A 19,343-nucleotide genomic window follows, 5' to 3' on the forward strand; every position below is an offset into this window, starting at 1 on the left:
CTTGAAATTTTCAGGTTAGGTGTAATTTTTAGTAATTCTAAAAATACTCTTGTTTTATATTTTTTGATACTACTTTTCAACACTCTCCCATGTAGATGACTTAATTTTTGAAAATTAATCTCTTGGTATCTAAATTAATTTAGCACACTGTCCAACTAGTCTTTTGCTAATGTTTGAAATCATAGTAGTAGATACAATATTTTCACAAATGAGAAAGGAAAATAAATAATTTTGAAGGTAAATGATTTTATGTAATTATTTTATATAATTTCCAGTGAAATACTTCTGTTATCTTATTTCTCCATGTGGTGATTTGAACACTACTATTTATTTTAGTATATGAAATACTGTTTATTGTACTATAGAACATTACTGTTCTTTGAATAGAGAATTAAAATAGATTTTCAGTAAAATTCCCATTTTACTTGACCTATGATTTGAGAATAACAGATAAGAGTAATAAGCATTAGGATTCTTTCCTCAAAATTCTGAATAGCTCTGAGCAGCTGGTTTTGTATACAAAAGAAATGGGTTTTGAGAAGTTATTTTGACCTATTTTATTACAACGATATCTTTCTAAAATCTGTGATGTAAAAAAAATCAATACCCTATTTTATTCTTCTATTTTTTTCAGAAGAGAAATTTAACTAAGCAATGTGTATGTGCACATGAGCTGTCTTGAGTAAACTTAGAATCTTAAACTAGTGGATATTAAACTATTTTGTTATTTTGCTAGAAATATTGTTCGTACTTTTGATAGAAGTCTAAAGTACAATTTTCTTCATAGAAACAGAACTTAGCCAAATCTTGCAATGAGATGATTAGGAGATAAACACTGTAAACTATTTTTTCTCAGCTATCTTCAGTGGTTTATTCAGACTATGTAATTTTTACTTCCATTCTTCCTAATCCTTCAAAAGTACTCAGACTTTATTCAAGGTAGTGAAATTTCAAAATGAAAATATAGCTAAGATATTTTAGTAAGAAACCAGGGCAGTGGGTTGTTTGAAGCTTGGGTTTGTTTTTTTTTTCACTTTAGTAGCATTTTATGTTTTGGTGACACCCTGAAGAATTGTAGAAAAAAAATAAAAAGTTTGTATGAATATGATTATGTATTTTTTTTCTGTACAGGTTTCTGCTTTGGGGTTGGATCCTTCAGGTGCTCGTTTGATAACTGGTGGATATGACTATGATGTAAAATTTTGGGATTTTGCTGGAATGGATGCCTCTCTCCAAGCTTTTCGGTCCCTCCAGCCTTGTGAATGGTAGGCATGAAGACTGCAGTTTGCACTTAATGTTCCATGTTAAGCTCCTGGTAGAATGCACAAAAGCCTTGTAAGACAGCTTGTTTAAAAGGCTCTTGAATACCAAAGAATGTGAACCTAAGAACTTGTTTGCTTATTTCTTTTCCTGCTTTTTACAGTGACTTGCATATTTTCCACTTTTAGAAAGCTACAGGTGAGTGTGCAGATGCAATTATTAATAGCACATCAGAAAATGACCAAAGACAAGTTGACATTCGTAGTTGTAAATGACAGAAATCACTTTCTATATGTATTCTGCTTATGTAAAATTAATTAAGAGGAGAAGCAAGTTAAAACAATTGACCCCTTTGTGGAGAGTTGCTGCCAGGATTTCTGAAGGGAAGGGTGAGTTATTTAATTTTTGTGAAGTCCTCTGTTTCAGGAAGCACTGGTTCTTTGCATTGCAGTGATCACTGAATAGCAACATAGTGTGAAATATTGTCTCTCTCAAAGAAAATATATTTCTTTACATTTATTCCTATATTTCTATATATGCAAATTGAAAAGAAAATGCAGGAAGCATTTTTAGGGAGTTATTTCCATACTATCCATATTATTCACTGGTAATTTAGAAAGTAAGTGAAGTGAGTTCATTTAGTTATTCCAGAGATCGGCAATACAGAACTCCTTCAATGGTAGTGCACACTGAACTTTCCAAAAAATATATTACATAAAATAAACCAAAACAAAACCCAGTGGTTTTATCAAGGTACTTTCTGATGTCTAACTTATGTGGCGCAGTTTATAAGGTATTTCAGTATGCTTAAAAAAAGGATTGAACTTTATTATACATAGAGTAAGTAGTATTTAGAATGTCTAATTTTAATCATTACTATCTTAAAAAGCTACAGCTGAGTTTTGGTCAGTTTGGAAGGCTAGAATGCATATAACTGACTATAGATATGCCAAGAATCTAGATAATGAAAGATGAGAAAAAGTTAGGGCTGTTATCTTGAAGAGGGGCAAAATAGAAAGGGATTCTTATTGCTGTTCTGAAGTGTGAAAAATCAGAAAAGTAAAAAGTGTGCTTTAATGCATTATGCAATTCCAATCTCTTTGACAGACCTTGACTTCTTATAATAAACTGACAAATGGCACATTTACTTTGAAAACATAATTAAGTATACCTGCCACTTAGGAATAAATAAATGAAAGTTTTCAAATGTAAAGTGACATTCAGAGTTTTCTGGTATGAGTTTCATTTACATGATTAGTTAGCAGGATATAAATGGTACTGTCCTTCCTCTGTCATAACTGAGCAGAAAGAGCTGACAGTCTTTACTCCCACAGTAGAAAATTATTTTAATGAAGCATTTTCAAGTTTAACAGAAGAGTGCATTCAAATTTAGTCGTACTTGCTAATAATGGTATAAAACATAAATGTTGTATAAAAACCACAAGTAGAATGTATGCTAATGTTCTATTTCAGGGATAGCTTGCAGATAAATTGGTAAGCTCATTTTGGCAAAAAACTAATGATAAAATATGAACTTAAAATATTTGTTATTCCTGACACTGTTCATTTAGTGTTACAAGGATCTCACAAGTATTTTTATATAAATGTTCTTTGTGAGATTCTTGTAGTTTGAGTACGTTGATGTATAAATAAAGTACTTAAAATATAAACATGAAATAATATTAAAAATAGACTTGACTGGTGTGAAGTTTGGAAATTACACTTATGTTGCAAGTGTCATGAACTAATTTTAGGGGTTTAAAAAAATTATTGTTCAAATACAACTTCTGTATCTTTTTCTAAACATAAAACTGGAACCTTATCTCTGTCTGGTAAAAAGATTCAGCTTCAAGTTCTTTCATGCTGACATTGAGACAAGCTGGTGAACACTATGTGGAATTTTATACAACTTGTGTCCAGGTGTATATATGTTCTTATATTACTTTTTTTGCTATGAAGTTTATTGCAAGGGCTATTAGCATTCACAGACTTGAATTTCAAAGAATTCTGAGGAGTTCTGGTATGGAAACATTAGGTGTTAGCAGAAATCCAGATCTGGAGGTATAAATTTAATTTCATTTTAGAAATGAAGGAGCCTGAGATCAATTCTGTATTGTCAAGGCTCCATTTTGTAGCATAATATCAGGTTACTCTGTTAATTTCTCCTTGGATTTGTGATGTAAAGTTAAAAAAAACCCCAGCCTGACAAAAAGCCAGTACTTTCAAGCCATATCTTGGTGTTAAAGCCAAAAGCAAGTGTAAGGCAAAGCTGTTATGTGTGTAGAAAATATTTGTTTGTCATGATTCTACTCATGTATATAGCTCTGTTCTGCAGGTCCTGGTACAATGTGCTGTGCACATTTGGCAGCTTTAAACCAAAATGACTTGGATTAATGCTATGTATGTAATGAGTATTTTGGACCAAACCACTACATGTTATTAAAAGGAACTGTTTTTGCAAGTTTCCCAAGACTTGCTCTAACATTAATAAGAACTAAAAATATTTTCTTAAGGAATTGCCTCTGCAGAGCCTCACTCTTGGTCATGTTCCAATAAATGTCAGAAAAGTGGTAACTTCTGGGACTTCGCAAATATTCTATTTACAGAAGCAATTTCTAAACATGATTTTGAAAGTCATATTGCATGGTCAAGAAGGTGTGGGTTTGGGGTTTTTTTTCTTTAGGTAAAGGTTATGGAAATCTTGTCTCTCAAACGCATTTTTTTACATGACTGATTTGATAAATTATTGGTTATGTTCCATTGTGCTAGATGCTGTAAAACCAGTTGCTTTTCATTACTGGGAGAAATTTTAAGAGGAAAGCAAAGTTTGTTCAGACATGCTGGTACAGAACTGCTAAGAAGCAATGAGACGACATTGTTTGAATTATGAACAGTGCCATGTTAATGGTATTAATGTCTGTAGTTTTATTTCTAGTATTTCAGTGTCTGAAAACAGGTTTTTTTTCAGAAGACTCTATGGGCCTTTATGTATTGTGGATTCTTTCAGAAATCAGATTTTACTTCTGAGCTGTTTGTTCTTAACTAGTGGTCACACCCTTTTCATGCATGAGACATGCATCAAATGAAAATAATATTTTAGTCTAGTTTTTAAATATTCTTTGTTCTTACTTTTCAACAGTGATAAGTGCAAAATATGAACCTGTGCTTTGGAGATGCTGGCTATTTTCTTTTGCCAATTTCAGCATTAGACTATGAGAAATAGAACCTAATGAGTACTTCATTCTGTATATGGTACTCAGGTGGGGCTCAGGAATATTTTGAGCTTTGTATCAATCATGTGATTGGGCAAGAGCACTTGGAAGTATGACTGAGAAAAAATTTTTAAATCCTAAGATGTATTTGTTCTGTAAAAGCTGAATCTGATGTATTCTTTAGTCTAGGTTTATCAGCTGGCTGTCTGCAGAGAATATTCTAGACTTTAGATATTAGTTCTCTTGTGGGTTTCCTTTAATTTCTTCCAATGTTTCCTCTGAGCTTAGTGTAGCTGGCCATCTTCTCTTCTGAGAAGGTATTCGTTTTTGCTCTTGAGGATCAGGATGTTTTTTGCGACATTGCCTGCAATCTATTTCAGAAATTCCCATATTTGAATGTCTCCTTTCTATTAAAAATCATTTTATCATACTCAGTCCAATTTGGCTGCCAGTTGGTATTACGTAATAGGGTGCTTGAAGCAATTTTTGGCTTTTGAATTATAATATCAGTTTTGCCAAACATTTTTTGGATAAGAAATTTATGCTTAGTTTACATTACTATGATCTATACAGAACTTTTAAAATAAGTATTATGATATTTTAAGTGTTTCATATATTAACTCATGATTTGAGGACAGATTTAACAGGTAATAGCTACTGCTGAGACAATTATATGAAGTCACTACTGTATAAGAACTGAAATGCTAAAATATTAAGTTACAAGTTGCATAGTTGGTTTTGTTGGTCATCTGAGTGTTAACTTTACTGATGGGAAATAGTGTTAAAAAGTAGTTTCCTGAAAGGTACTAGGATTTGAATGTACATAGTCATGTTCTGAAGCTAAAGGAAGATATTTCTTCAAGGACACTGTGGATGCCATGGGAATCCAAATCTAGCTAGCAAATGTGTTCTGGTCCTGTATTTGAGAGTAATCTAGATGCAGAGCTGAAGTATTAATATAAAGTAATGTTACTGTGCACACTCTGTTAATGTGCCAGGATATAAATTCCGGCCGGTGTGAAGTGGATAGACTGCTTTGCATTTTTTGCTATCCTTGTAATGGAGTATAGGGGATCAAAGGGAGATCTCCTTCAGATGCAGCAAGAGCCATGAAACTTGTTAATAAAGCAAGATGCTGAGAGAATATGCTGAAGGTGGAAATGGGCTTCTCATTTGTCAGTCAGCTTTCCACTTTCAGTTCATTTTTGTCACCTCGCTATTACTCCATGGTTTCTGCCCCAGGTTTTTGCAATCAATGGAACAAATGTGTGAGGACACTGTTACAACAAATGAACAGTCACCAAAGATAAGTAGACTAGACAGATTGTTATCTATTGTCATGTTTCCAGGGCTGATGGTATATTTAACTTTATCTTAGATTTAGATGAAATTAAAGCCCGGACCATATAAAAAGTTGCAAGAATGCTGACCTATGACTAATATCCTGGTGTGCAAGGTACAATGAAGTTTTATGTATGACTACAACATCCTTTTGTAGTAATTTACAGATTACTGTCATTCCACATTTTACTTTTGGGAAGATGAAAAAGAATTTTCAGCTCTGGATAGTTAAATCTGACACATACTATTTTTCCACTGGAGTTATAATAGCATTCTTAAAGAAATATGTTTGCCAGAAATGACGTTTTATGTGTTTGATGAGCTGCATGTGGTTGAAAGAAACAGGACACATGCATATGCACACACACAGTGGAATAAAAAACTTTATTCCATTAGTAAAATATCTTCCGCCTCTCATTTCTTTGATACAGGAGTGTACATGGGTTTATTTCTGCAATATGACCATTGACATTGATATGCACCATTGACACTTTTGTTTTAGTGTAGGTTTATAGGACCGTTAATTGAAATGTTTTATTTCTCCTTTTTTTTTTTTTTCTTCTTTCTTTCTTTTCTTTATAGTCACCAAATCAAATCTTTACAGTATAGCAGCACGGGAGATGTCATTCTCGTTGTCTCTGGTAACTCTCAGGCAAAAGTCCTTGACAGAGATGGCTTCCCAGTAATGGAATGCATAAAGGGAGACCAGTACATTGTGGATATGACAAACACAAAGGTAAAGTCAGGGGCTGGAGGTTTCAAGGCAGGGGCTGGAGGTGGTTGGTTGTCTACTTGCAAGCTGTGAGTGTGAGACTAATAAGCAACAATGTGTATATTATTAATGGTAGTTAAAAATGCAAATACAGAAGGGTTCATTCATAGTTTTGAAGTACTTCAACCACAGTTGGTTGTGTTTTGACGACTTTGCCCTTGTATTTCCACAAATTTTGATACAATGGTTCTATTTACCTAGGTGATTTACATTCAAGTCAGTTTTTTTGAATAGCTTAAGCCTAAAAAGTAATGATAAAATCTAAAGCTCAAACTGATGATAAAGTTGATTTACTTATTGCTTGTAAAGGATATTGCCAAATAACTAGGCTAAATGCTGTTTTGCTTAAAGCTGTTCTTGTCAGATGACTATTTCTTTTGGCTAGTGATACATACATAAAACTATCAAACAACATCTGCTTTAGTTCTTGTTTGCTTAAAAATAATTTAGATTTCCTTTATCTTGTAAATGTCTAGAATTCCAGTATATTGTGGTCCAACAGTCAAAATGCTAAAATATTTGTTATATTGCCTCATTAACTTTTCAGTATTTCTCTCCTTGTTTGTGCTTAAAACAAACTGAAGTCATTCAAGCATTGCAGAGCAGATTCCAAATTTCTCTTTGAACATAGTCAATGAGCATGTGCCTGTACTTCAAAGAAGTAAAGCCAACTGGACAATATCTAGTCCAGTAATGCAGTTATATTCATAGTCACCATAATGGCAATTGTTTACCTTGCATAAAACACTTACGTTCTATTTTTCCTGTCTTAAAGAAAGAAAACTGACTAGTCAATTTGCAACTTTAATATTTTATGAAAATTTCACTTGAGGTTCACTGTCTTGGCTTTCAAATTCTGTTTCCTCAGTTTTCTCCAACAGAATCTTTGGCTAGTGTAGATTGACATTGGGTATGTGTATTGTGTCACCCTGGTTGTTAGTGTTATTCCCATTATTTTTCTGTACCTTGAAAAAGTTTGTGACACGCTGTATTGATGCCTATTGTTTCATCCTTTCTCTGCTTTACAGCTCTCCCAAGAGAAAAAAGAAGTGTGATTCTATGCTATTTTCTGAAAGAAAAAAGAAAAGTAGAAGAATGTCAGGGTTTTTCTAAAACAAGCAAGAATGAAATGGATAGAGTACATACAATCTGTTAAATCATTGTGATGTCATGTTGTAGTTGCTAGATTTAGCTTAGCAGGCTGTAGCTTTCCTGAGAGCTCAGTGGGGATGCTTAGGGCAGTGCAACCATGGTCGCATCCCATAGCCCATTTCGGACGGCCCTGCGGTTCTTGCTCCAGCAGCCAGCAGCGCTACACCCAGTGATGGCAAAGGAGGCAGAGAAGGGTCGCCCATGAGGGTTTGAGATGACTTTAATCGCATCTTGTCCCGGCAACCCTCATAGGCAGAGAGGCCTCATGATGCAGGCGCAGGGGCCTTTTCTCAGGGGCTCAGGGCCGGTCCCTGGGCGGGGTTGGGGTACAGGAACCAATAGGGGGAGCCCGAGGGAGTGGCCAGGGCTAAGGGCGGGAGAGAGCGGGAGGGGGAACGTGGCGTCGGAAAAGCCGTGGGTAGGCAGATCGCCGCAATGTCAGTCAGAAGAGTCCGGAGGGTCTGATTCGTCCCTCAGCTTTCATGTGATTCCATTTCAAGGATTTGGAGTAAAAGTTGTAAAACTTTGTAAGACAGCTTACAAGGCCTTGTAAGACCTCTGTGTTTATTTCTTTAGGGTCACACAGCAATGCTCAATTCAGGCTGTTGGCATCCAAAGATAAAGGAAGAATTTTTGACATGTTCTAATGATGGGTAAGTACTGAGGTCACTCTTTGACAGTGTTTTTCTAGAGACTTGTTTAGCTTTTGTGTTTTAGTGTGCCTTGATTTACTTTAAATACCATTCTTTAGGACAGTGAGATCTGGAAGCAAATATTATATTTGTTTTGCCTCTAGATAGTAAAGGTATTTTGTTTGTATTATTTTAGTTCTGTAACTTAAAATTATTTTAAATGATATTTCATGAAAGTTTTGGTTAATTGTTTTTACAAAAATTCTTGGATAAAATTTAACTTTACCCGGTATTCTTTGGGAGTAGAGTAATTCCTGTGGAGAGACTCAATGTAACTGTATTCACTAGGAAGATTGAGGATTTCAATTGGAAGTTGCAAGTTTCACTTTAGGTGTAACTGAGTATTGATGGATGTTGTTTGACAAGTGTCAAAGAGACTGTCAGAAATTATTTTGTGGCTTCAGTCTTTTTCTTTGTGGTTAGAATCAAATGGCAAAATGTCACATGGCATCTGCATTAATTGAGTTACTGCAGCTGTCAGTAGCAGGTTCATGATTGACTTTTTACTGATGTTTCCAATATGCAATCTGTTTTACTCCAGAGTGACAGTAAGGATTGAATTTCCCCACTAATGTATCTGTAGAGTGGTCCACTGTAAAAAGAATACTTCAATTATCAATTACTTTAAACAACATTGTTTGGGTTTTTTTTCCCCCCAAAAGGGACTGACTGACTGGTTTAACACACGAGTACATGAAAATATTATTTTAATAGGAAAATTCACAGTTTCTGATAAAACTGTGTCAGAAGACAAAAACCTAAATACTACATTGTGCTTTATGGAGAAATTAAGTTGTAAAAATACAGTTAAGCAAACTGTATATTGTTCCAGATTGTAGGCACGAAGGTACTACTTTCATAGTAGGAATTATTATTAAATGCTAGAATCAATACTTTAAACAGTTTGTTGATATTTTGAAGGCAGTTAGACATTAGTACGGTTTCTTTATTAGGTTGAATAGTTTGTAGGTCATGAAAAACAAATTAAGATATTATAAGTTGTGAAGATTGTCTGATTTTCTCCTGTCTAAGCAAGTCCCTAACTAGTATACCAAAAATGTATTCAGTACATCCCTGATGCTGTGAATGAAAATGGTCTGGACAGGTAAGAGAAAACCAGATAAACACTACTATAAATGGCTGCATAGTTGCATTTTCACAGACACTGTGTGGCTGAAATTACAAGAAAAGTATTTTAAGCCCATTGCATTTTACTTCGTGCTAGTGGCATGTCTTTTCAGGATTTGGACATGTCCTGTGAAAAGAAACAATTTTGATTGCTTAATTTGCCCCACAGGGCTTGAAGACAGTATTTCATCTGTGAAATTTAATAATAACAGAAACTAAAAAGTCTCCAAAGTTTAATCAGTAATTCATCTTAAGACTGGAGCTGTGAACAAGAATTGTGAAGAATAGTTCCAGTTGGAAAGGACCTGCAGTGCTCATCCAACTGTCTGACCAGTTCAGGGCTGTCCAGAAGTTAAAGCCTGTTGTTAAGGGCATTGAGCAATCAAGCATATCTCCAGGAAGCCTGTGTCAGTCTGGGACCACCTTCTCACTAAAGAAATGCCTCCTAGTGTTCTGAACTTCCCCTGGCACAGCTCTGAACCATGCCCATGTGTCCTGTCCCTGGATGCCAGGAAGGAGAGCTCAGCACCTCCCTGTGCCCTTCCCCTCCTCATGAAGCTGCAGAGAGCAGTGAGGTCACCCCTCAGCCTCCTTTTTGCCAAACTGGACAAGCCCAAAGTCCTCAGCTGCTCCTCACAGGAGGTTCCAGCTTTGTTTCCCTCCTCAGGATGTGCTGAAGGACCTTCCCATCCTTCTCCACCTGCAGAGCCCAGCAGGGCCCACGCTGAGGCTGCCCCAGGGCTGAGCCCAGCAGGACCATCCCCTCTCTGTGCCGGCTGTTCCGTGCTCGGTGCTCTGGGAGGGGGTTTGCCCTCAGGGCTGCCCGGGCACTGCTGACCCACACTGAGCCTGCCGAACTGAAAAAGCAGGTGTCTGAGTAGGGAAGGTCATCTGATTATGGCAATATCTAGTGAACTTCAAAAACTCAGTTAAATGAAAGAGATAAATAAAAGTTGTAATGTCCTTTTCATTAGCCATGTTGTGTAAAGGTGAGTTGAGTTAGTGAGCACACCTTTGAAAATACATGTTCCATTAGTGAATTTGGAGCACAAGTTTGATGAGGAGCAGCTGAGAGAACTGGGGTTAAGTCTGGAGAAGAGGAGGCACAGGGGGGACCTTAACACTCCCTGAAAGGAGTGTGTGGCCAGGTGTCAGTCCATCTCCTCTCCCAGGTAACAAGAGACAGGGCAAGAGGAAATAGGCCTCAAGTTGCACCAAGGTAGATTTAGATTGGAAATTAGGAAAAGTGCTTCCCTGACTGAGTGGTCAGGCATTGAAACAGGCTGCCCAGGGAAAGGGGTGGAATTTCCATTCCTGGAAGCGATTAGGGATTTGGTTTTGTGGGGGATCTGGCAGTTTTAGGTTAAGGGTTGAACTTGGTGATCTTCAGTATCTTTTCCAACCTTAATGATTCTAACTGACTGCAGTTGTTGGAATTATACCAACTATTATAACCAGTATTATAATTAGTGAATTTCTGACTTCTTTTTGGTGGTGATTTTTGAATCAGGAAAAATAACTTCTGTAAGATTGCTTTAATATGGTATTCTCAGTATTTTGCTTAGGAGAGTAACATTGGAGTACTTAGGTGTCAAGGCAGAGAGTTTAAATGTAAAGAAAGAAATGGTCTGTGTCAGCAAGATATAATTGAAAACTTTTATTCGTTTATGCTTAAAGGAAACAGGTTTCCTGAATTTTAAGAAAATGCAATTTGTACCAAGCATTCTAGAAACCAGAATTTTTTCACTTGATACTGTTTATCTGACATTTTGCATAGAATGAGTTATGGATGCCATTAAATGTTACAACTGTATCTATCTGTCTAATTTTTTTACATTTATTCCTGTATTTATACATGACCCTTAGGTGTTGAAGAACTGTATTCATTGATTCGTAAAGCTGGCTTTTTTGCTCAAGACAAGAGCTTTGCACTTAATGAAATGCTGGCAGAAATATGAAACTGTTGAAGAGTCCATGTAAAAACTTGGTTTATGTTGCATGCAGAGAAAACAATATAATTATAAGAAAACTTGAACTTTGGAGACTCTGGTCTTCTCAGACCAAAGACTGGCAATCTTTATTTTAGGGAAGAGGGATCCAAGTAGGAGGAGTATGTGATCAAAGTTTGTGAAATGTTTAAGATGGTAGGTGAGCTGAATGTGGAACTGTTGTTTTCAAAAACTTCTTCCAAACCTAAGAGGTATTTCTTGAAAGTGGATATAATTGAGTTTAGAACTAATAAAAGAAAAAAAAAAAAGAGTGCTGTTCAGATTTATTCTGAAATGTGTTGTCACAGGAGGACATGGAGGCAAGTTTAAAAAGGAATGAGAAAAATTCATGTTTAGAAGGACTCATAAACAGATAGAAAATGCAATAGGCATTATAATGTCTTCTATATGACAGCTGTGGATAGTAAGGCGAAATGAAGGGAATGAACTGTCATGACCAGACTTTGTCAGCATCATTATTGCTGGAATGAAGACTGAATACAGGGCTAAATGAACCTTTGATTAGATGTATCCAGATGTGCCTTATATCTTTGTGTTATTCAGTGACAGAAATAATTAGGATGTAATTTCATGCTGCATTACTGTTGAAAATGTAGTGTGTGGATTCTCAAGATACAATACTTTTGCATTGGTTTTATATCTGGAGTTGTGTAGTGTTCATGTGAATAAGTTAACTGTTTGTAAGGTCTTCTCTCTCAAGCAAAGTGGTGAGACAAAGCCCAGTCTAGCTTTATGTGGCTCTGGTACATAGAGATTTTGGGTATGAATGTTTATAGTTTTAAACAAAAAAATGAGAAAGTCTCCCAGTCCTAAAACAATATTTTTACAAGGCAGGAGACCTGCCCGTACCCAGTTTTGACATTCCTGACATTATACACGAATGTGCTTTACAATTATAATAGACATTGACATATTAAACTCTCACTGTTTATCAAGACCATCTATACCCATAAGAGGAGAAATTAAAAGCTTTAGAGTATTGCATATGAGAGGAAAAGTGCAATCAAACATCTACTCTTTTTTTTTATCCCAACAGTGCATCTTGTATGCAATGAAGAGAAGCTCTGGAAATTTTGCAGTAGATTCATGTTAGTTTTGTTCTAGAATTTTTACTAGATGTTGATGTAAGAATATATTACCTTAAGTACGGCAGCCACTCTGAAACTCTTTTAAGAGGGAATGTAATGCTATCTGTATATCTACAAGTTGAGATTTAAGCCTCAGATTGTGAAAGGGAACTGCCACAACTGGCATGTGTAAAGAAGTATATACATCTGACACTAAACACCAAAATGGGACCCTTCAGAGGGTCATCCTGTGTGGAAGTGGGAAGATGATACCAGGAATGCACTTTATATAGGTATGAAGGAAAGCTGAAAGTCTTCCCTTTTTTTGCTGGTTTTAATCTGTGTTGGACATCACACAGAGCAGTAAAGCACAGTGATAATTGTCTCTTAAACTTCTCTGCTCACATGATGAGTATTTCTATGTGGAGAGGTATTTTTGAAAGACCTATTTTTGAAAATGCTTATAAGAAAAGAATTAAGGGTTTTTAGTTAATCATCCAGGAGTTTGGAAGGTGCTGAAAGTAATGGTAGAAGCATGTGTGTCATGCTCCTTGGGGCACACTGAATGGCAGGGTCTGAGGCTGAAGGAGAAGAGGACAGAGGAGAGCACATGAGGGATGTTAGTGTAGTGTTAAGCCTTATTTCTATATTGTATGGTTATAGATCGCACCTCCTCTAGAGAAAACAGTCTTTCATAAACTGAATGAATGACTATTTGCAAGTTGTGGACTGTATTTTATCTGATTCCTGTAGCATTTGCACTGTCTGTGTCTTTAGTTGAATGGTTGCCACCTGCATACAGCTTAAAAATGAAGAAAGAAAATTGCATTTTCTGGGTGGCATGTTGAAACCGGAGTTTTCATGATGCATAAAGAAGTTAAAAAGCAAAATCTGCAAGTGGCTGTGTGGCGTCAAATGAAAGTAACACATTTTACATGTGTTTTAAGTAAATGCTTTTCAAATATTTTAAACTTTTTATGTTAACCTGCTATAACTCTATAAATACTCACTTAGGGATAGTCTTTTTATGTATGTGACAGTTTTGTTTTGATTCCAGGTGACTAGGGCTGTAGTAATAGTCTGAACTAAAAAGTAATTCAAATGAAGGCTCTTAGAATTGCTATTGTAAGTGATGTATTTTGAGAGGTGATCTGTTTCTTGTGACTTATCCATGGCATTCAAATATGCTATACATTTTACAAAAATCCTGGAAGTAGGTTTTGATGATAATATATTCTAATGTGCAGGTGTTAGGCTATTTGTAAATTTATTACTTCAGACTGCAGATATATGGGTTACCAGCAGGGAGTCTCAGTGCATTTTGTATGACTGTTCAAGGACACAATGTTGAACTCAGGAAAAACTCAAAAGAAAATGACACAGTTCTTTTTGACTCCTGTATGAGAGAAACAGAAGCTGCTCAGCTTGCACACTGAAATGAGACAGAGCCTAGACAGAGCAGTTAGGGAATGAGTCTGAAAACTCCTCTTAACTTGCAGATCCATCTGCAGCTTTGAAAACTGCTGAGAATAGTAAGATAGCAATGCCAAGGCTACTACCAAGATGTATGTATAAACTTTTGTTACAACCTAAGCTTCAACACTGCATCTGTCTTCACAGATTTGAAGGCTAGTTGGAAAAAGCGTACTTAAAAGTAATTACTGATGTTTTACCATATGGGGGATCATTTAAAAATCTTGAATTGCAGTCTTAGGCTTGTTCTTTTGTGCAATTTCTAGATTTACTTCGTAAAACAAGCTGCACACTACAGAGCATAGGACTTGCTTTGGGGTCCAAAGTACTTACTCACCAAAAAGATCACCCTGAATCACATCTAGTTGCATCATACTACTTTATAGGGTAGGGAATGCAAATAACATTGTGTTGAAACAGTTGAATTTGCCAGAGGAATAGTATAACTTGGAATTCCATCCTAGGAAAAGAAATAACTCTTGCCAAGTTATTTCAAGCACATACACATACAGGTGTGTATACACATATACAGTCACTGTGGCATGTTCCATATGAAAATTAAATACTGAAATTTGAAAATGTTTCTTCAAGATTTTTATGAGATACTTTTATTCCCAGTACAATATTACAGTTTAGGCAAATTTTCAGAATTAATTTAGAACATAGAGGAATACAGTTCTGTTGAGTGGTTTATTTTTAATTATACCAAGGTAAATTTTTTACTACAGCAAGAAACTTCAGAGTATTTTTGTGCGTCAGATGAAAGCACACATTAAAAAAATTAGTTAGTTGGTTTATCTGGCAAGAATTTAAGTATTCACAGTACTTCAGTACTTTCTAAAGAGTTTGCTCATTTTAGAACTGTGCAGTGAGTGGAGCAAGAAAGGACAGTCTTTTCAAAGGCGTTTGCTAGACCTTCGCAATGTTCTTAGCTTAGGATGGAAAGGCAGAAGTTTTGGTGTGTGTATTTGCTTCTTTTATCCCAGAAGACATAGTATTTCACTTTTGTCAGCTGTATTGTGCTCTAGTTGGGTTATATATGGATAAGTGTTCCCTGAAACTTGTTTCCTAACCCCTTTCTGTCAGACTGGAAAAGCTTTTCTATTACATCTTCTCTGGTCCTGGCTCATCTTGACTGAGAAAAGACAATACTTTTGAGCAGTTCTGTTAGCAGATCTGTGGGGTAACTTCTGGCAGAATAGAAATTATGGGAAACTGGAAGTTTTAGTATTTCAATGAGCTCAACTTGATATCAGATAGGGAAGAAGACAGAAATTTACCATTTGGAAAGTTGGTAAGAAACTTTCCATGGTTTGGGGTCATACACAGGTTGTTGAGCAAATACTTCCATTGTGGTAACTTTGTTCCTCAAGTATCTTTCACTGGCAATTCCTCTCCTGTCTTCTCCCATGAAAAATGTATTATGTCTTTTATTGTATGAAGATGAAATCCTTTCTTCACAAGTATTCACTGGTAATTTTAACCTATAACTCAGTTTAAAGGACTATTTTCTCATGAGATATGCATCTTATTCAAATTACCAGAATTCTAGTATTAATGGGAAGTACAATAGACTTAGCAAACTAAACTAAAATGGGTTTTTTTGATAATGAGAAAGTGGAGTAGGGTAGACAACGATTTATTTTGGCACATTTGCTTACAAAGATAAAATATGCATTCTGTCTAAGAAAATAAAATTAAATTGCCATGATTAATGTTCAAATCTGATTCAGTATTAAAGCTACACAGTAATGACTCATGATAGTTAATATCCTATAGATCAAAACTCTGTGAAAATATTTGCTTTGTGATTTTTAATGTTTAGACTTGCAGGTAATTTTATTGTCTGAATAATGAAATTTTAAATTGTTCCTCTTCTCAGGGTCCTCATGTTATATAAATACATGTTTTAGTTAAAATCCCACTGCTAAGTTGCTTGTTTAGAGATGTATGTCGGGTGGTTTTCATTTTTCATGGAACGAATTGGAACAACCTGAAGTTGCATTTCTCAGCTGGTAGTGGTTTCAAAGGTGCATGGTTTCACTGGAAGGTGATGAAGCTTGGAAAAGTTTTCAGTACAGAATCTTCTGTTTAAGGCAGATAAATCCCATTTCGCAAGTGAGAGTATCACGGAAATCATGTATGGGTTTTTGTGAAAGAAGCTTCTCTTGTTTATTTAATAAAACCTTTTATAAATTTTTGTATAGTATCCATTAGTAACTTAAAAGCAGTAAATTGCATTCCAAAATCTGTTGAAATTTTTTCTGTTAATTCCAATAAGTTTTGTTTGTGACTTTTAAAGGATTAATCTTGTAAATACATGTGAGGTATTTGTCGTCTATCAGCTGGGCTAGCTAATAGGAAGAGATCTTAAAACTGATAATCTGAAGTAATCAAAACAACATGTTCCTAATGCAATTTCATAAGACTGAACTATTGCCTCAAAACTTCTATATTTCCATAAATTATTTTAATTAAAGCAGATTTTATCAGAGAAAGTGTGAATGTATTTCTAGTAAAATAAGAACACTAAGTATTAGCCACTGATTCTGAGAGCAGATTGGTTAGTGAACTGGGTGCAAACAACAGCATGGGAAATCATACACAGAAGAATATTTTCCTGAAAGTTATGTAGGGTTAATTGTATATAAGCTCCTAGTATGAAGCTGTGGAAAAGCAGATAGACATCTTTTAAAAATGCATGCATGCACAGAGAATTAACTTTGAGGGCACTGGTAAAGGATATGATGTTAATATTTTGTTTCAGCAATACCTATCGAGTTCTGTGTCTAGTTCCAATGACAGCAGTCTAAAAAGGATAGTAAAAGACATTGAAAAGGAAAAATGTCAGAGATGTATCCTGAAACTTCAGCTAATTCAAGAATATTCAAGAGGCTGAATATATTTCAGCTTACTGAATAGGATATTAAGAGAGTTGGCAATGGCAAAAAAATACTGAAACAGAGATAAAATGTCCAACATCTGAAAGTTCTTTAAATTGTTAAAGACATAACTCGAGCCAGTGATTGAAGGTTAGCGAAGTTTGTATAAGAGAAAGAAAGTATTTCTTTGTAAACAGATATATTATATGACTGTATAACTGATTATTAAGGAAGAAATGCAGTAAATTCTTTACCGATTGTACCTTTCACACAGAAATTGTGGATGAAATTTCTATTTCAATCATCAAGACAAGCCAGTGAACACAAAAAGCACTGTTTAATAAATCTGAGATTGGAATAGGCAGGTGATTCTTAGTGATTAAAACTGTGATCAAACTGTACATGTGACTTAGCTTTTTATAGATAAAGGCTTGGTATTGAGCTGTGAGTGTCTGTTAAAGTTACTCAGTTTTTGAGGATAGGAAGAAGTCCACACATAGTCCTTATGAGGATGGCAGAACTGTCCGTGTGGAGCTGCAGGTAGGGTATGGATCCAATAGTTCTTACAATACCACATTAATTGCAAGACTTCATTCCTTTTTTAGTTGTGTGTTCCAATTCCTCATTGACTTTTTAGCTCATTTCCCCCCCCCTTTCTGTCTCTGAATCATTGCCCCGTAGGTAATTTTGCAGTTGCTTTGTGGCAATAATGTTAATTTTTAAAGCTAATATAGTAATTCAAATGTTTGCTAATAAAGCTTTATATTAAATACGTTTCTCTTGAGAGGGATTAGTTTGGTTTTGGAAATGTTTCTTCTCCTTGAAATGTTTCCAGACATGTGATTTGTGAATTTTCAGTTTGCTAGGACAGAAAACATCTGATCGATATTCGTTAGTTTAGCTCATTAATAGTAGTGGAAACTTCTGGTCAGCTAATCTCTACACAATTAAGATCCACATTCACTGGTGTCTGTATGATTTAGAACATGCTGGCAAACATTTCAGTCTCCTGAGGTTGAACTTTTGGTGAGATAAGATACAGATCTTCTTTTGTCATCATAAACTTACTAGACCATATACATTCCTCCCTTCAAAATAAATAATTTACTTACGTTCATTTGTAGCTTTCTTCTGTTGTGTGATTCACAGTGAATTAAAAGGATAGCAGAATAACAGGTACTGAAGTTTTAGATGAGAAAAAGGTGTCTTCTCTTTTTTGGTGGCACACACTTAGACTTTAAAAATTAATTATTCTATCAGTATGTTTATTACAAAGCCTAGCAAATAATTTAACTTAAAGCAGATCTGTTTTGAGATAAAATTTAGCTTTAGATCTCTTGTCCTGGTGTCTTTAAAAAAAAAATTATTTTATTTCATCCAAACTGTAATAATTCTGGACTTTTTCTGAATAATTTTGAAATTTACTTATCTATTAGTTGATGTATCATTCCAGCATCTGTTTACTTGCAGCATGAACTGCTTTTCCTTTGGAATTTTTTTGTTAGTCTTTCAAGAACACTGAGTGAGTGTTGTGCCTTTTAAGAGTCCATTATGTAGATGTCTTCTTGGACCACTAAATCAAAATTACCATTTAAATGGAATATATGTTTCCAGTTCTTTCACGCAGTGAGACTACCTCAGAGGACCAGAGTCCATGGCCATGGCTTGTCTGCTCTGAAAACTTTTTCAAGTAAATGAAGGATGTCTCTTATATTGTACATAGCTCACATTTATTTACATGAAGATTGGCAATTGAGTAACATGTCTCACAGTGACTCTAGAATGGCTTGGGTTTGAACCAAATACCCATGTTTAGAGGCTCTAGATGGCATTAATAAACGCATGAGCACTGGACATGAAAAATTGTAGCATTACAGTTCAGTTTCACAGATTGGATATTTTGGGGAAAAGTCAATGTAGTTTTAAATTAACTGTTCCACATGCAAGCTCCTTTTTTTTTTTAACCTTCTTCTGAAGGTTAGCACCATTATGACAGGATTGATGGAATGAATATTGTGAACATTCCTCATCTGCTTTGTTAGAAAGACAGTGGCTTGGTTTAAGGAGCCTCTTCATCAGGTTACATTCAGATGAATGATTTAGCAATGAAACAAACAGATGGTCACTTCTTAGACAATCCTAAGTAGATCTTCAAGTAGATATATGATAACATCCATTTGTTCAAAATACAAATAAATAAAATAAAATATTTAATAAGTTGGTGTAGTGGTTTGGTCCAAAATACTCATTACTGTTTATCTGCTGTGAGATAAGAATTAGGAGAAATGCAAAGCAGGCACCAAACTTGAAAGAATATAAAGAAGTTTATTAACAGACCTAAAAGAAGAAAAAAAA

General features: G+C 35.2%; 1 protein-coding gene across 1 annotated transcript in view; it reads left to right on the plus strand.

Annotated features, from left to right (window-relative positions):
- Positions 1-19,343, plus strand: part of WDR70 (WD repeat domain 70) — a 132,580-nt gene that overhangs the window by 42,873 nt on the left and 70,364 nt on the right. The window contains exons 8-10 of the mRNA XM_008630649.2: positions 1,132-1,265; positions 6,396-6,549; positions 8,314-8,390. Of these exons, the coding sequence (XP_008628871.1) occupies positions 1,132-1,265; positions 6,396-6,549; positions 8,314-8,390 (365 nt within the window). The remainder of the gene's footprint in view (positions 1-1,131; positions 1,266-6,395; positions 6,550-8,313; positions 8,391-19,343) is intronic.

This window comes from Corvus brachyrhynchos, unplaced genomic scaffold (assembly GCF_000691975.1).
Source record: "Corvus brachyrhynchos isolate BGI_N302 unplaced genomic scaffold, ASM69197v1 scaffold42, whole genome shotgun sequence".
Classification (NCBI taxonomy): Eukaryota; Metazoa; Chordata; class Aves; order Passeriformes; family Corvidae; genus Corvus; species Corvus brachyrhynchos.